At 43.9% G+C, this 18,145-nt stretch overlaps 1 protein-coding gene across 2 annotated transcripts in view; it reads left to right on the forward strand.

The window, feature by feature from the left end:
• The first annotated feature begins 1,895 nt into the window (after nt 1-1,895).
• The window catches only part of Simc1 (SUMO interacting motifs containing 1), a 35,296-nt gene continuing 19,046 nt past the window's right edge, over nt 1,896-18,145 (forward strand). For both annotated transcript variants that reach the window (XM_057787151.1, XM_057787152.1), the window contains exons 1-4: nt 1,896-2,111; nt 10,032-11,999; nt 14,333-14,565; nt 15,391-15,460. In XM_057787151.1, the coding sequence (XP_057643134.1) occupies nt 1,983-2,111; nt 10,032-11,999; nt 14,333-14,565; nt 15,391-15,460 (2,400 nt within the window). In that variant the 5' untranslated portion in view covers nt 1,896-1,982. The remainder of the gene's footprint in view (nt 2,112-10,031; nt 12,000-14,332; nt 14,566-15,390; nt 15,461-18,145) is intronic.

Raw genomic sequence — 18,145 nt, forward strand, 5'->3', positions numbered from 1 at the left:
TAGTTTTTAAAAACAAGAAACTAAAAAAAAAAAAAATTTAAGCAGGGCAGTGGTAGTGCACGCCTTTGATCCCCACACTCAGGAGGCAGAGTCAGGTGAGTTTGAGGCCAGCCTGGTCTACAGAGCAAGTTCCAGAATAACCAAGGCTACACACAGAGAAACCCCATCTCAAAAAACTAGAAGAAAAAAAATTAGGTCTGAGCAGAGGGATAGGAGTTGGGAGAAACTACAAAGAACTGATAAGAGAAATGCCAACACAAAGACTAGAAAACACAAGGTTTCCAAAAAAGGGGACTTTGGCCCAGAGAGCTAGGGATAGTCCAGCATCCTAGATTCAATCCCCAGTGTGCAAGTGTGTGAGCTAAAATGGATGTGTGACAGCAATCCAGGAAGCTCAGCTTACTGAATCCCTTCATAGCAATTCACCTATTGGATCTGAAATCCATGCATCATAAACTACCCGACCACCAGGCCAGAAATATCTCTCTCCTTCCCCTCCTCGTGCTCTTTCTTCTTCTTCCTTCTCTTCTCTTTTTCTCTCACCCTGGCTGATCTCAGCCTTCAAGTACTAGGACTGAAGGCATGTACCACCGTGCCTGGCTCAGATCAGTGAGTCTTAAAGTGTGTTCACCAGACTTTAAGCAATGTCAAAGTCACCTGGGAACCTGAAAGAAATACTAGTTTGGGGACCTCGCAAAATTCAGTTTTTCAGTCAAAAATGCTGGTGTGACCCAGAAGTCTACTAAAGATTAAAAATACCGCACTAGACATGGCTTAGAGCACCCAACAGCTGTTCCTGCAGGGAAAAACAAAACAAAACAAAACTCTTTTTGCTAAAGACACTTTAATTTGAATCTATTACTCTATTTTTCAGTTATATGAGCCCAGCTGACAGGATTTTGCCAATATCCCACATTTTAAAAATAAACATGGGTCCTATTTTGATTTTAATGCCCCTGCCCTCTAACAGACAAACCAAAGAATTCACTACTTACCAACACTTCCCTCTGTGGGAGACAATTTTATCCTTATAACTTCTGCTTGTTCCCAGCAGCAGTATCCATGCACTCTGGGACCCCATAGCTCTCTCTACCTGTGTGCCTTTTCTGCTTTTCAGCCAACTAGGAGCTCAGTAACTCTTCACATCTGACAGTTTAAATTCCTGAGACACGTGTTGTTAGTGAAACTGCAGATTGGTACAATTTAGGGTAATTTGGCAACATTTGCCAAAATAACAATAAAAACATAGATTTGATCCAATAATTCCACTTCTGGGAATTTATCCTACAGACCTACCTGCACATACGAAGAAGTGGGGGTCTCGAAGTGGGGGTCTCTTCCTTACCTCAGTCAGAAGTCAGGTCATTTTCTAACCAACTGACGGCTTCAGCCAATAAGACACCAAGCTCAGGTGACCTATCTCAGCCACTCGCGGCCTCCCTAACCTGTTGGAGTCTCCCACACTGTCTGTCAGTAGGAGGCCGCACCACCATCAGTGAGAGGCTCTATCAGTGACCCCTCTCTGTGGGAATCACGCTGCTGTTCACACCTTCCGGCACCTGCAGGCTGGGGGCTAATCACCAGCACCACACGCACACTGTGGTCAGTTGAGAGCTGAGGTGGACACCCCCTCAACATCAACGTTTTTTCACGCCCCCGAACCGCACAGCCAAGCCTCTCAGTTCTCTACCTCCTTCCCCCGCACCCCCCTTCCTCCTTTCCCTCTCTTTCTTTCCCGGAGGGAAAGGCAGAGCGGCGCCTCCAGGGCTCTGCCACTGTGTCCTCACCCAGGCGCCACTTCCCGGAGGAGCGGTGGGCGGGGCTCGGGTGGCGGGGGCGGGGCAATGGAGGGGGCGGGGCCGGCGGGGAACTAACCCCAGTGTCGGCGACGCGGTCACCACAGTCGCTTCAGCAGCTGGAACCGAAGTCGCCGTCGCCGGGGTCGCTGGCCGCTTGCGCGTGGCTCAGCCGGGCCCGTAGCTATGGAGGACTTCATCGTGATCTCCGACGACAGCGGCTCCGAGAGCTCGTCCGGGACCCGCTCGGGCAGGGCGCGGAGGTTGCGTCGGGCCCTGTCCCGGACCCCCGGCGCGCTGCCCCGCCGAACTGTGGTGAGTGAGCCCGCTGCCGCTCGCCACGCCCCACGGGACCCGAGCTTCGCCTCCTCAGGGCCTCGGGGTTGCGACCCTGGTTCCCTGCCGCCGCATCTTCCCGCCTTTGGCGGCCTCTGGCCTCGAGGAGCGCTGCGGCGCCGCCGGCACGGCAGGCCTCGGGCTGACCGGCGCGGAGCCCTACAGGGCTGCGCCGCCCGAGCGGGCCGAGCACATGGGCGACAGAGTGGGCACCAGTGCGCGCTGCCGTGCGGTGGCCGGCGGTGGCCCGCGGCCCCGGGTGGCCCCAGAGCTTTGGCAGCGGGAGGAGGAGGTGGGGGTCCTGGCCAGGCCGCAGCCGCCGCTAGACCTCGAGGCGGGCGCGCGGGAGCGCGTAATTGTTTGGCTTGTGATGGGGCACAGATGTGTGCAGCGAGGTAACAGGAGCCCCGGCTGCGAGCGAGGGAAGCGCCGCCCTTGGCACGGGGGCGGCTGCGCTCCGGGGCCTAGTTCCCTAGCCAGGGCCCCGATTTTTGAATTGTGGAGGACAGTTTATTTCGCTTTGCAAAAGCGAATCACGTACAAAGCCCGAGGGCGGGGCACTTGCACCTTTGTTTTTCCTCCAGATCCTTTATCTTTGTCCTTGCCCCAGAAGTGGTGAATGAAAATATTTGTGGTCTCTGCCTTTCTAGAACCCTCCACAGAAATCTAGAGTACCCTTACCGTGCTCCAGATACTGTTGCTTCGGTTACTCCAGGGGTCATTCTCTGTTCTACCTAATCTATGTCCTAAATCAAGGTCAGCTGCTGCAGAAGCCCATAATCACTTTTGGAGTGCTCATTCATTCTAGGTTGCCTTTGGGAAGTTGAAGGGATTTCCTACACCCAAGCAAACGTAGGTTGTCTGAATTAGGGGTCCATAGTTGTGATGAAACACCATGACCAAAAGCAATCTGGGGAAGAAAGGACTTATTTAGCTTACACTTCCACATCACTGTTCACAGGACAGGAACACAAGAGGGGCAGGAACCTAGAGGCAGGAGCTGATGCAGAGACAGGCGTGGAGGAGGGATGCAAACTGCCTTGCTCCCCTTGGCTTGCTTAGCCTGCTTTCAAAGCCCAAGACCACCTGCCCAGGAGTGGCCCCACCCACAATGGAATGGGCCTTCCTCCAAAAATCACGAATTAAGAAAATGCCTTACAGTCTTCCTTACAGCCCCATCTTATGGAGGCATTTTCTCATCTGAGGTTCCTTTCTCTCAGATCACTCTAACTTGAAACAAGTTGATATAAAACTAACCAGCATAGTAGGAGAGGAACTTGTGTTTTTGTATTATCCAGCTTGTAAATATATCTTTAGTGCATCTTTGATGCATAAAGATGGTACGATTCCATATAATAAAATTCATCCGTACAATACCTTGGAATGTACAGCCTTCATTTCTCATAAATCATTTACTTCACCACAAAAGGAAGCCTTGTTGCTGTTCTTAAGGACCACAGTCATCTTTGGGAAAATGAATTTTCACCAATTTGGATTATAAACATAATTTTACAGTAGAGGTAAGAAATGTAGGCTTGTGAGCAATGACTTGCGCATTTCCACTGTCTGGAGAGCTACAGTTTTGTGTGTGCATTACCACAAGAAAATTTCCCTCTATGTGTGCACAAATGCTTTTAAGTATCTAATTCTTTTCTAATGGGGTTGTACAAACTTTTTTTTCTTCTGAGACAGGGTCTCCTGTAGCTCAAGCTAGCCCCAAATTTGCTGTGTAGCTGAGGATTACCTTGACTTCTGATTCCCCCTCATCCACCTCCTGGGTATTGGGACTACAGGCATGTATGACTGTACTTCGTTTATGGGGTACGAGGGATCAAACCTAGGGCCTCATGTCTTTTAGGCAGACAGGATACAAACTGGGATATTTCCCCAATTCTGAGATTGTAGTAACTTTTTTAAATCTCATAATAATTTTAAGCATTTAAATTGAACACCTCTACCTCATTCATATTATAGGCCATTTTATTGATATTGTTAGTCTCTGTATATAGTATGGATCCTGGTAATTTATCAGCCACATGTTATTCTGACATAAAAAAAATGATACAACTGATCTGTTTTGCTATTGAAGGCTACAATGGGATGTCTGTAGGACAAGTTCTTTGCAATGGAATATATGCTACCCCATTTTTTGGTTGGATTGTTTCCTTGATCTAATTTTTTGAGTTTTTTTTTTTTTTTTTTTTTTTTTTTTTTGGTTTTTCGAGACAGGGTTTCTCTGTGGTTTTGGAGCCTGTCCTAGAACTAGCTCTTGTAGACCAGGCTGGTCTCGAACTCACAGAGATCCGTCTGCCTCTGCCTCCCAAGTGCTGGGATTAAATGCCACCACCGCCCGGCATTTTTTGACCTTTTATTCATTATGTATATTAGCCTTCTCTTGGATGTGTACTTGGTAAAAATCTTTTCCCATTCTGTGTACTGCCACTTTGTCTGAATGATGGTGTCTTTTGCTGTGCAGATGCTTTTCCGTTTCATGAGGTCCCAATTACTAATTTTTGATCTTAGGTCTTCTCCTGTGTCAATGAGTTCAAGGCTATTCCCTTGAATATTCTACTTTCTCTTCTATCAGGTTCAGTGTATCCGTTTTTATATTGGGATTTTTGATACATTCGGAATTGAGTTTTGTGCAAGGTGATGTGTGAATGGATCGATTTTCATTCTTCTACATGCAATTGTCTGGTTAGACCAGCACCATGTGTTGAAGAGGCTTGTCTTTTTTTCCAGTATGTTTTTCTGTTTTTTTCATCAAAAATCAGATGTCCATAGGTATATGAATTTATGTCTGGCTCTTCAGATCAGTTACATCGATCAACATGTGTCTGTTTTTGTGTTAATGCCATGTGGTTTTTATTACCATAGCTCTGTAGTACAACTTGAAATGAGGCATGGTGTTACCTCCAGCGGTTCTTTTATTGTTCAGAATTGTTTCAGTTATCCTGGGTTTTCATTTTTCCATATGAAGTTGAGAATTGTCCTTTAAAGGTCTGTAAAGAATTGTGTTGGAATTTTGATGGGAATTGCATTGAATCTGTAGATTGCTTTTGACAGGATGCCCATTTTTACTATATTCATCCTACTGATCTATGAGCATGGGGAGATCTTTTGGTCTTCTGATATCTTCTGTACCTGTTGGAAATGGGGCTGCTTCTCTGGCTGAAGATGTCTACAGGTTCCCACGGATTGCCTGTTGGAGTTGAGGATAGGATAAGGCAAGGAGTGGTGGGGCAGAAGTTAGGGGGAAGTGTGTGTAATCCCCTGGAGATGGGGGCATGGTGGGTGAGAAGCTGAAGCAAGTTGTCTGCTGCAACTCTGGGGGACTGGAGGAGGAGAGAGGAAGAGATAAAGATCTGCCATAACTGAATGAATGTTTTTGTAAATATACTAAATGAACTCATCAGAAAATTGGAAAACAGTGATGGATCAAACAGGGACGTTCAAGACAAATAAACAGACATCACCAAGTTCAAAAACAGAATGGGAGCTGGAGAGATGGCTCAGTGGTTAAGAGCACTGACTGCTCTTCCAGAGGACCATGGTTCAATTCCCAGCACCCACATGGCAGCTCACAACTGTTTGTTACTCCAAGATTTAACACCCTCACACAGACATACATGCAGGCAAAACGCCAATGCAAATGAAACAAAAATAAATTATTAAAAAACAGAATGGGCAGGAAGAGTAAATAAAGCTCAGTAACTGCATAGTTATGTAGGGTACCAAAGTGTGTGTAATGGAGTCTTAAAGGAGCAGGGATAGATGAGAGAAATGTTTTTGAAAAACAATTGATGAAATTTATCAGATTTGATTGGGGGAGAATTAATATACAGACCCAAAAAATAAGACACATAGAAGAATAAACAAAGAAAACTCTTTTTTTATTTACACAGAGAAAAATTAGATGTTGCATATAGAAAACGGCTATGCAGTTAACAGCTAACATAATTATGGAGGCCAAAAGACTCAGATTGATATGTTCAAATAATGGAAGAAAAAAACTCTTCAGTAAAGAATTCTGTGTCTACAGAATTACCTCCAAGAATAAGAGCTAATACAAATTGAACTTTTCACTAGAATCTCTGTATGGCAAGATATTTAGGCTGAAAACAGTGACATCAAGTGGAAAGAGTATTTTCACAAAAAAATAAAAAGCATCAGAAATTCCAAATATAGGCTTAAAAACTAATACTTTAAGAAATAGAAGTTGGAGCCAGGCGGTGGTGGTGTGCATGCATTTAATCCCAACACTAGGGAGACAGATGCAGGTGGATCTCTGAGTTCTGAGAACAGCCTGTTCTACAGAGCAAGTTCCAGGATAGGCTCCAGAGTTACACAGAGAAGCCCTGTGTGGAGAAGGGAGGCGCTGGAGAGATGGCTCTGTGGTTAAGAGCACTGCCTACTTTTCCAGAAGATCTGGATTCAATTCCCAGTCCCACCTGGCAGCTCACAACCATCTATAACCACAATCCTGGGCGATCAGAAGGCATCAGGATACACATGCATATAGAACACTCTCACACATAAATAATTTTTAAGCATACTACAGCATACTAAATTTCCAGACTATAATCTCTAGATCAGCCACTGAAAATATAATTAAAAGATGTATAACTAGAAAAAATGAGAAATTCAAAGGAGACAGGAAATTAATAGTTACCAAAGTCACTGCAAGTAAAAGAAAGAGCAGAAGCAAACATTAAAGATAATTGAGAACAGCCGGGCGGTGGTGGCGCACGCCTTTAATCCCAGCACTCGGGAGGCAGGGGCAGGCGGATCTCTGTGAGTTCGAGGCCAGCCTGGTCTACAAAGGGAGTTCCAGGACAGACTCCAAAGCTACAGAGAAACCCTGTCTCAAAAAACCAAAAAAAAAAAAAAAAAAAAAAGATAATTGAGAAATTTAATTTAGCACATTTGGGGGTAGACAGACTTAATCCTGAAGTTCATATCAAACTGATGGTTGAAAATGGAAATGATTTGTGATGTGTATGTATGTGCCTGTATGTGTGTGTGTATGTGTCTATTGTTGGGATTGAGTGCAGGGTCTTTGTAAGCTAAGCAAGTACTCTAATCCTGAACTGTACTCCCAACCTTCTGAGTTGCATTTTAGCAGTTGGCTATGGGGGGGTGAGTTAAATTCGAACCTTTGGAGCTCAGGTCTGTATGTTCAGCTTTCTGCTGGGTATCATCAAAGGCACCAATGCTGTATGGTTCTTTCCTAGAAACTGAGGATTTTGATTTTGCCAAACAATTCCTATTCTAGGACTACGCACATAACAGATTTGTACTTGACTCTCTCAGAACTCCATGTCTTTGAGTCTGTTGACAGATGTGATCTTCACATCTATTAAGAGAAACAGCATGAAAGCAAAGGAGAAAGAAGGGTACCAACATGATGTGGGATTCCCCTCTGTATGCTGTGAATCCTACTGATTAATAAAGAACTGCTTTGAGTCTATAGCAGTGCAGGGCAGAACTAGGTGGGGAAAGCTAGGCTGAAGCTTGGAGAAAGAGGGCAGAGTCAGGAGAAGCCATGTAGCCCCACCAGGGACAGACACCGGAACTTTACCCAGAAAACCACAACCTCTTAGCAATACACAGATTAATGGAGATGGGTTAATTTAAGGTATGAGTTAGCCAGAAATATGCTTAAGCTATTGGCCAAACAGTATGGCAAATAATATGATTTCTGTGTGATTATTTTGGGGCTGAGCAGCTGGGAACAAATGAGTGGCCTCCCTACAACACCAACAAGGAGTGGGGAAGATGAAGAAAGCTGTTCATGACCACCAAGAAGACAAACTCTTGTATAAAAGTATCATAATGAAACACTTTGTATGCTAACTAAACAATAATAACATTTAAAGGTGAGAGAAATTGTATGCTGACTATAGTGGCTATAGTTTACATTGCCAGACCATGATATACTAATAGTGATGGTACCCAACCAGGTGAGAAGACTCCTGGAGACCAACACAGTGTTATTCTAGGTTCATGGCACAACAGGTGGTGACAATACCTCTGGCTGACATCAACTTATAATTTGATCGACCTGGTGAGGAATGGGAATAAAGATTAGTGGTTTTCCATTAGTTAAAACTCAGACCATTGCTTTTATACCTACCCCTTACTGTTTTAAAAACAACGGGTGAGGTGTGGTGGTGCATGCCTTTAATCCTAGCACTCAGGAGACTGAAGCAAGGTGATATCTGTCAGTTCATGACCAGTCTGGTCTACACAATGAGTTCCAGGCCAGCCAGAGCTACAAAGTGAGAGCCTGTCTCAAAAAAGCAAAGACAGGGAGCTGGAGAGGTGGTTTAGTGGTTAAGAGCATGGCTGCTCTTCCAAAGGACCCAAGTTCAATTCCCAGCACTCACATGGCAGCTTACAACTGTCTGTAACTCCAGTTCCAGGGGATTTGACACTCTCATACAGACAGACATGCAGGCAAAACACCAATGCATACAAAATAAGAATAGATAACTCATTTAAAAAGAAAAAACAAAAAGAGTAAAGCTGATTACATATTGGAAAAAGTTAATGCATCCTTAGGTATTCAACAGGAAAGACAGAAAGTTGAATTTGAATGTCTGCCCCCACTACTTAGCTGTAGAATCCTTAGGTAAGTAACCTGGTCCCTTAAAACTAATTTTTGAATGTATGTAATGGAGATGGTAATATCATCCTGCAGTATCATTGTGAAAATTTAAGAAATCATAGAAAAATGACATGAGTAATCAGGGAGACAAGATAATGGAATGTAAATTTTTAAATTTTATTTTATGTGTGGGTGTTTTGCCTGTGTCTGTGTATCAGCTATGTGTCTTATGTCTATGGAGATCAGAGATCCAGCCCCCTGGGATTAGAACAACAGATGTTTGTAAACCATTCTATGGATGCTGGGAGTCTAACTCAGTCCTCTGGAAGAGTAGTCAATGCTCTTAACTACTGAACTATATCTCCAGCCCCACTACATGTAAATTCAACCTGATGGTTATGTCTTCATCCAGATACAGACTGCACAACATAGTGTGTTCTGCAAGGGTAGTTAGCTGTGCTCTATAGGAGATTTAGAGACCCAAAATCTCCATCAACTTCTTTAGCATTTAATTATAGCTGTACTTACATGTAGATGCTGCCCGTGACTCTAAACATTTTGTGTTTAGTCAAACCTCTCCTGTGATTCTCAAAATGTCCTCCCAGTTTCCAGAAAAAATTACACTTACAAATGCATAGGATAAATGGAAGTTTTTTCTCTAACCCTTAAAAATTCAATTATCTAGCTAAGTTGCCTACTTTTCTCTCCCTTTTAGGAGTGTACTTTTGCAATTTTTTTCCCAATAAATTTGTTCCTATTTATATGTCCATCTTTGAGTGCCTTCTCTGATGAAACTAGGTATCTTTGGGAACTCCTAAATCCTGTGACAAACACTCAATGTGTCTTAGTACCAAGGTCCTCATATTAACTTACCATCTTGCTTAGCTTCTGTTGCAGATTATCCTGGAAATTTGTTCAAGTAAAGGTTGCTTTCTGTTTGTGAATATTACAGTTAAAGTAATATTCTGTCGCATAAACAAATGTAACACATCTTTGCCTAGTGAAAATAATATTCCACAACACATTAGCAAAATGTTAACTAAAGAAAATAAAACTAATATTTATGTTATAGAAGATGCATAGAAAGCTTGAGATATAGCTCAGAGGGAAATCATTTACCCAGCATGCACCAGGCCCTAGGTTCAATCACTAGCACTGCAGGTATATATAGAAATACCAATGAGATGAAAAAGTAAAGTGATGTTCATCATTAAAAGCTAAAACCTCAGTCTTCTCAAATAAAGTTAATGTGCCCTTCTTTCACTCTTCTCTTCTCCCATCTTTAACAGGACTTCATTGACCTAACTAGAGAGACCAGAACAAGGGCAAAAGATCGTAATGGACTTTGTGTGATTGATCTGACAAGAAGTGAGGAAGAAAATAGACCTATTGCCACTTTTGATTTGACTTTGGAACCTGTAGCTTCCTCTCAGAAGGAGCCACCCTGTCTTCAGACAAGTGTCAGTCTTTCAGGCAAAGAGGTAACAGAAGCCCATAGAGACAGAGACTCTCAGCCTGCGACACAGAGAATTGTTCACAATGATCCTGTAGATCTGGATTTGTTGGAAGAAAACATATTTGAAGGTTCTCAACCCCCTACATCTATTAGCCAGGACTCTGTTTATCCACCAGAGCCAAACTGTAGTTCGATCACGTACAAAGGTGACCTCAGCTTCTTGACAAGCCTACAGCTCTCTTCAGATGTTAGCTCCTTCTCCTCAACAAGCAATAACAGTAGCAGCAGCCATCAGAGGGCCTCTTTGCCATGCCCACAGCAGGATGTGCCTTGCCAGCCACAAGGCTTGCTATGCCCACTGCAAGCCTTAGCATGCCCACTAAGAGCTTCACCCTGTCCACCACGAGCTTCCTCATGTCCACCACAAGCCTTGTCGGGTCCACCACAAGCTTTGTCATGTCCATCACAAACTTTGTCATGTCCATCACAAGCCTTGCCATGCCCATCACAAACTGTGCAGTGCCAACTCCCAGCTTTGCCTCATCCACCTCAAGAAGTGCCATGCCCTCAGCAGAGTATGCCAAGCACACTTCAGAATTTATCATGGCATCCTCAACACCCACTTTACCCACCCCAAGACACTCTGGGCCTACCTCAAGATGTTCCAGGCCGACCTCAAAACCTGTCATATCCACACAGTGTGACACAACTACAAGACATGCCATGGTCACTTCAGGACGTGCCACTGTCACTACAAGTTGTGCTGCAGTCACTGCAAGATTTGCCACCACTGCTGGGAGATGTGCCACAGTCACCAAAAGCGGGGCAGTTACCAAGATATGTGAAACAGTCATCAGGAGATGTGATGCAGTTACCAGGAGGTTTGATACGGTCATCAGGTGTAACACAGCCATCAGGAGGTGTGATGCAGTCACTAAGAGGTATAACACAATCATCAGGAGGTATGACACAGTCATCAGGTGTAACACAGTCATCAGGAGGTGTGATGCAGTCACCAGGAGGTGTGACACAGTCATCAGGTGTAACACAGTCATCAGGAGGCGTGATGCAGTCGCTAAGAGGTATAACACAATCATCAGGAGGTGTAACACAGTCACCAGGAGGTGTGATGCAGTCATCAAGAGGTGTGACACAGTTATCAGGTGTAACACAGTCGTCAGGAGGTATGATGCAATCACCAGGAGGTGTGATGCCGTCATCAGTAGATATGATGCAGTCCCCAGGTGTGCCACAGTCATCAGGAGGTGTGATACAGTCACCAGATGTGATGCGGTCCCCAGAAGGTGTACCACAGTCACCAGATGTGATGCGGTCCCCAGAAGGTGTACCACAGTCACCAGATGTGATGCGGTCCCCAGAGGGTGTGCTACCATCAGTTGTAGATACACCACACTTACCAGGAGATGTGTCACACTCACCACAAGGGTTACTGGACTTAGCAAGAGACAAGCCAAAGTCTTCCCCAGATGATGTGCAGAATCGTGACACTCCTATGGATATCTCAGCTCCGTCCTCTCCAAGTTGCTCTGCCAGTCCACTGTCTACACAGTCTGAATTTTCCTTAAAAAAAGTTCCTGGGCTCCCTGTCACAGACAACTTAGCCAGAAAAGAGGAATCATTGCCACAGTTTGCCAACCCTGGGTCTGCCCAGACACAAGGACAAGTACCACAAGTTGGGGTATACAATAAACCTTGCCTGCATAGACTGAAATACTTTTTACGACCTCCAGTACATCATCTCTTCTTCCAGACATTAATACCAGATAAAGACACACGGGAGGTAAGTTAGCATACTCACTCCCTTGGGGATTATGTCTCCTCCCATAGGCCCTTGATAAAGTTACTATGACTAGAGTCCACACATTAGAGAATGGGTCAAATAGAAATGGGGTGTGTGTGTCTGTCTGTCTGTGTCTATCTATCTATCTATCTATCTATCTATCTATCTATCTATCTATCTATCTATCTGTGTCTCTGTGTGTGTGTGTGTCTGTGTAGCAGTTCTGGCTGTCCTGGAGCTTGCGTTGTAGACTAGGTTAGCCTTGAACTCTCTGAGATCTGCCTGCCTCTGCCCCCCCAAGTGCTGGGATTAAAGGCGTGTGCCACCACCACCTAGCTAGAAATGAAATTTATCTTCCCCCACTTGAAAGTGGAGTTAGAACTGTGTTCCAATCTCAGCTCACTCTTTAAAACCCAGCACTGTGCACATCACTTTCCTTGTGAGCCTTAGCCTCCCCTATCTGTAAAGCAGGGGTAAAAACACACCTCCTAGGGCCACTAAATGAGATGATGCGTGTAAAATACCTGTTAGTCTGACTCGTCGTTGCCCTTCATCAAATTCTTGTCTTCCATTCCTTTCTTCTTCTCTTCCTATACCATACAATACATATCACAGAGAAAAGACTCTTGTCACTTCCATGCCTGAAGTCACCTCTTATATTTGGGAGTAGAAATTCAATTTTAAAACTTTAATGTGGATATCATTTCTCATATATCTCCATTGACCTATGGGAACTAAATTAGACATATATGGACAAAAATGTTGTGACAGTCTCATAGCATGAAACATTTGCACTGCTGTGTACACTTGTGCTCATAAACACACACATAAATAGATAATAAATAAAATGTGACTTTTAAAAGTCAACAAAGCAGGACTGGAAAATAGCTCAGTGCTTAATAGTGTCCACTGCTTTTCCAGAGGAACAAGGTTCAGTTCCCAGCACCCACATAGGGTGGGTCAGAGCCTCCTGAACTTCAGCTCCAGGGTACTCACTTGCACAACTCCACACCCAGACACACATGCCCTCATAAAAATAAAAATGAATGTGTTTAAAGTCACCCATAGTGCTATCAGACAATATTTATTATGGATAATTCCATGTATTCCCTTCCCAATTGCCTTTTATACATAACCATTTTCCTTTCTTTGTTTAGTAATTGATATTTTTTTTAAGAATGTGTATTTGTTATTGGTTTTGTTGTTTATAAAACCATGTGTGGTGATACATGCCTGTAATGCTAGTGCTTGGGAGCTGTAGGCAGGCAAATCAGGAGTTCAAGGCCAGTGTCTGCTGCAAACATAGTATCAACCTAGGCTGTATGAGATGAGACCCTCTCAAGAGGAAAAGAGAAGGACTGGAAGGAAGGGAGCGGGAAGAACGTGGTATTCATTCTTCCAACAACAAAACCTTCTCACGCCTGTTTTTTTCTTTTTCATTTATGAGTGCTCTATCTGCACATACAATTTTATACCAGAAGAGGGCATAAGATCCCACTATAGATGATTGTGAGTCACCATGTGGTTGATGGGAATTGAACTCAAACTCTGGAGTGCTCTTAACCGCTGAGCTCTCTCCAGCCCCACTCAAGTCTTCTTATCTCTATTAAAGTTTCTACTCTACTTTTGTCACTGCCCCATAATCCTAGCACTTGGAAGGTGGAGGCAGGAAGATTAGGAACTTAAAACCCATCTCTGCCGGGCAGTGGTGGCGCACGCCTTTAATCCCAGCACTCGGGAGGCGGAGGCAAGCGGATCTCTGAGTTCGAGGCCAGCCTGGTCTACAAGAGCTAGTTCCAGGACAGGAATCAAAAAAGCTACAGAGAAACCCTGTCTCGAAAATAAAAAAAAAAAAAAATCTCTGACTGTTCTTGGCATCTCTTGCTTTGATATTTGCCATTCTGTTACTTTTCTGTTGTTCTTATTGTTTGTTTGTTTGTTTGTTTGTTTGTTTGTTTGTTTGTTTTTTGAGACAGGGTTTCTCTGTAGTCCTGGCTGTCCTGGAACTCATAGACCAGGTTGGCCTTGGGCTCAGAGATCCAAGTGCCTCTGCCTCCCAAGTGCTGGGATTAAAGGCGTGCCATACCACATCTAGCTTTCTGTTACATTTTAATATAGATGAAGTCATCTTGTATGGAGAATTTAGAATTCCTGTCTTTTAGCTTTCCTACATCCATCATTAAAAGATTTATTTTTAGAGTTTTCTTGTCTCTCTTTAGTACAATATTTGAAATGCATAGAAACCTTTGCTGTTCTCAACCTGTTGCAGAACCTCTTGCTTTCAGGAAGTGTAGAACCCATCCTGATGTCTGTCTATCTCTTTGTCTCTACAGAGCAAGGGTCAGAAATTAGAACCCATCCCTCACCGAAGACTAAGAATGGTGGCAAACACTATTGAAGAAAACTTTCCTTTGGGGACTGTGCAGTTTTTAATGGACTTTGTTTCACCCCAGCATTACCCACCCAGAGAAATTGTGGCTCACATCATCCAGAAAATCCTGCTCAGTGGCTCTGAGACTGTGGATGTCCTCAAGGAGGCCTACATGCTTCTCATGAAAATCCAACAGTATGAATCATTACCACTGGTTGACCAAGTCTTCTAGGGAATGTAGACTCAGGGCACAGCTTCTCCTGTCTAAGCGTTATTTAGCTGACCTAGGGAAGTTTCTTAATAATGTTGATTGCAAATGATAGGAAACGCAATCAAAACTGGCTTCAATTGCTGGTAAAAGAATTTAATGACTTAGCCGGGTGATGGTGGTGAACGCCTTTAATCCCAGCACTTGGGAGGCAGAGGCAGGCGGATCTCTGTGAGTTCGAGACCAGCCTGGTCTACAGAGCTAGTTCCAGGACAGGCTCCAAAGCCACAGAGAAACCCTGTCTCGAAAAACCAAAGAAAAAGAAAAAAGAATTTAATGACTTGTTTTCACTAGAAACTTGGGAATAAGATATTATTTGACACTGTTTCATAAAAGGCTACTGGTACCCAGTTTTCAACTCTGCCTTGGTTTTGGCTTTAGGGATCTATGCTGTAGTCTTTAGCTTCAGATTTTTATAGTACTTTAAGTTAGAAAATCAACTTTCGTAATTACACAGTTCTGAAACTGAGTCCTATTATAATTGGCTTATCATGAGATATGAGTCACTTTTTGAGACAGTCACAGTGAACCGAACGATAGAATATTGTAGTTAACACAATAAATTAACAGCTTCATGCTGTCCCAGTACATAAAGCTCAATGGCTATGAGCTGGCCAGACTGACATGGTGTGGTATTGGGGTAGGTCAGCTGCTGAGGGTAAGAAGATGCGTAGTTGCCTGTCACCTTACAGACCCTATCTCTTCTGCCACTAAATTCTCTAGAATTCTGACTGATGTCACCTGACTTTCAGGTTGCATCCAGCCAATGCCAAGACAGTGGAATGGGACTGGAAACTGCTCACCTACGTCATGGAGGAAGAGGTAACATAAATTACGAAGATATATCTTTTGCAGAGGAATTTTTAAATTACATTTATTTGTGTGTGGGTGTGAGTATGGTTGTGTATTTGAAAGTGCCATGTTGTGTGTGAAAGTCAAAAAATAACTTTTAGGAGTTCTCCTTCTGTCCTGTGGGTCCTGAAGACTGAACTCGTGTTGTCAGGCTTGGGACCAGGTGTCTTTACTGCCAAGCCATTATTTCCTGTAGACAGTCAGACTTGGGAACAGTGCCTTTTCCCCTGAGCCATTATTTCCTGTTGACAACCCTACCCTACCAAAAAATTACTGTTAAAAAAATGTGGTTTCCCAACTCAGATATTAGTATATTATGTCTTCTCTCCTTGAGATGAAACTGAAAATATTAGTAAAAGGGTTAGTGAAACAGCTCAGTGGTGGAGCAAGCACTTACCTGCCATGCATGAGATCCTGAACCCAATCCCCAATGCTGCAGATTAGTAACTGTTAAAGTGCTCGCAAATGCATAGCTATGAAAACAGAGAGGGACAGTGCGTGGAATGAAGATTCAAAAGGGGTAAGGAAAACATCAGAGTGATGATTAACGAAGGTGGGCAGAGACAGCCGTGAGCTAGAGCATGTGTGGAAGGGAAATCTTCGCACTGGAGCCCAAAGAAGTCTTCACTCAGAAATGCAAGCTACATACTGAGAGGGAAGAGTGAGTTCAGTGTGAATGGTGAGTGAGTGCCTGCTAAGAGTCATTACATGGAGCTGTCAACTGCTGCATTCTGGAACAAAAGCTACAGAGAAACTCCCTCCCCCCCCAAAAAAAGAAGAGTTTAGAGCAAGGGCACCTGCCTTTTGGGAGGCTGGGCAGGTGGTCTCTGAGTTCAAGGCCAGCCTGGTCTACAGAGTGAGTTCCAGGACAGCCAGTGCTGTTATACAGAGAAACCTTGTCTTAAAAAACCAATAAAATAAAAGATTGAAGGGTTTATTTATGGCATACAGTCTCTGAGGATAAGAGCCCATCACCATCATGGCAAGGAGCATAGCACTGGAGCAACAGCTGAGAACTATCATCTAGATCCACAAACAGAAAGCAAAGAACACATACTGGCACTGAAGGGGGCTTTTGAAACCATAGGACCACCTGCAGTGAGACACCTCCTTCAACAAGGCCACACCTCGTAATCCTTCCCAAACACTTGCACTAACTGGGGACCAAGTGTCAAATATATGAACCTATGGGGACCAATCTCATTAAAACCACCACATTCTACTTCCTGGCCCATAGTCTTGTGGCCATATCATAATGCAAAATGTGTTCAGTCCAACTTCAAAAGCCCCATAGTCTTTCAGACTCAACACTGTTTAAACAAAGTCTAAAGTCTCTTATGAGACTCAAGGTAGTCTCTTAACTGTAACCCTATATAAACTCAAAACACACATTATATACACTTCCCTCTACAATGGCACAGAATACACATTACCATTCCAAAAGAGAGGAAATGGAGCAGGGGGAGGAAGTTCTGGACCATAGGGAAACACAGTAGAGCAAACTCCAAATCCTGTATCTCCATGTCTAATGTCAAAGGGCTAGATGACTCCACCCTTCTGGCTTTGCTTCCTGCAACATACCTCTCTCTCTCTTGAGCTGGTCCTATTCCCTGTATGCAGTTCTCCTTAGGAGATATCTTAATGGCTCTGGCATCTCCAGTATTTTGGGTTCTTCAATGCTTTGTGCAATAACCTCTCAGGCCTTCTGTGCAGGGACTCTCCTGCCACATACCTGCTCTCAGCAGCTCTCTTTCACTGTGGAGGAAGATTGCACAGCCCCATTACTCATATATCCTGCGTGGCTGTAAAGCCAGAACTACATGGACAATACTGCCAAGCTTGGCTGCTTGCTTGGGATAGATCCTGGCCACCTCGAATCATATTTGCAGCAGGTTTTGTTTGTTTGTTTGATTTTTTGGTTTTTGTTTTGTTTTGGTTTTGGTTTGTCAGGACAAGGTTTCTCTATAGCTTTGGAACCTGTCCTGAACTTGCTGGCCTTGTATACCAGGCTGGCCTTGAACTCACAGAGACTCTGCCTCTGCCTCCCAAGAGCTGGGATTAAAGGCATGCACTACCACCTGGCTTTGCAGCAGTTTTTAGAAGCAGGAAATTCCTCCTGTCTTTTCCTTTCAGAAGCTGGAAGCTAGTTGGGTAAGATCTCTGTGAAGGTGTCCCTCCATTTACTCCAATGTGGTCAGGCCTTCTTAATCTCCTTGTATCATCTTTCAGCACAAAGCTAGCTCCAATATTTAAATTTCCTGGATGCTATTCTTGTCAAACTGTACATTTTATATTTCTTCCTGCTCCACTTTCTTTCCTCATTGTAGACTTGAGAGAGTGATTACTAATAACCTCGACAAAGGGTGAATATTGGACTGTCATCTTCCAAGGAAACTAATCTTCTAATACTTCACAATTTAGCCTCAGGTCAATTCTTAGGACAAAGTCAAAAAGCAACCATGTTCTTTGCCAGAATATCACAAGAACAGTTTCCAGCCCAATATCAAATATTGTTCCCCTCCAAAACCTCTGAATGGGCCTCCAAAGTCCACACAGCTCTCTGCACTGTCTTCCAGGCTCCTACTAACTTGGCCCATTAAACTCTTTTAGCATTTAGTCACTTTTGGTTCAAAGCCCCAAAGTCACCCACATTTA

Source organism: Chionomys nivalis, chromosome 13 (genome assembly GCF_950005125.1).
Source record: "Chionomys nivalis chromosome 13, mChiNiv1.1, whole genome shotgun sequence".
NCBI lineage: Eukaryota > Metazoa > Chordata > Mammalia > Rodentia > Cricetidae > Chionomys > Chionomys nivalis.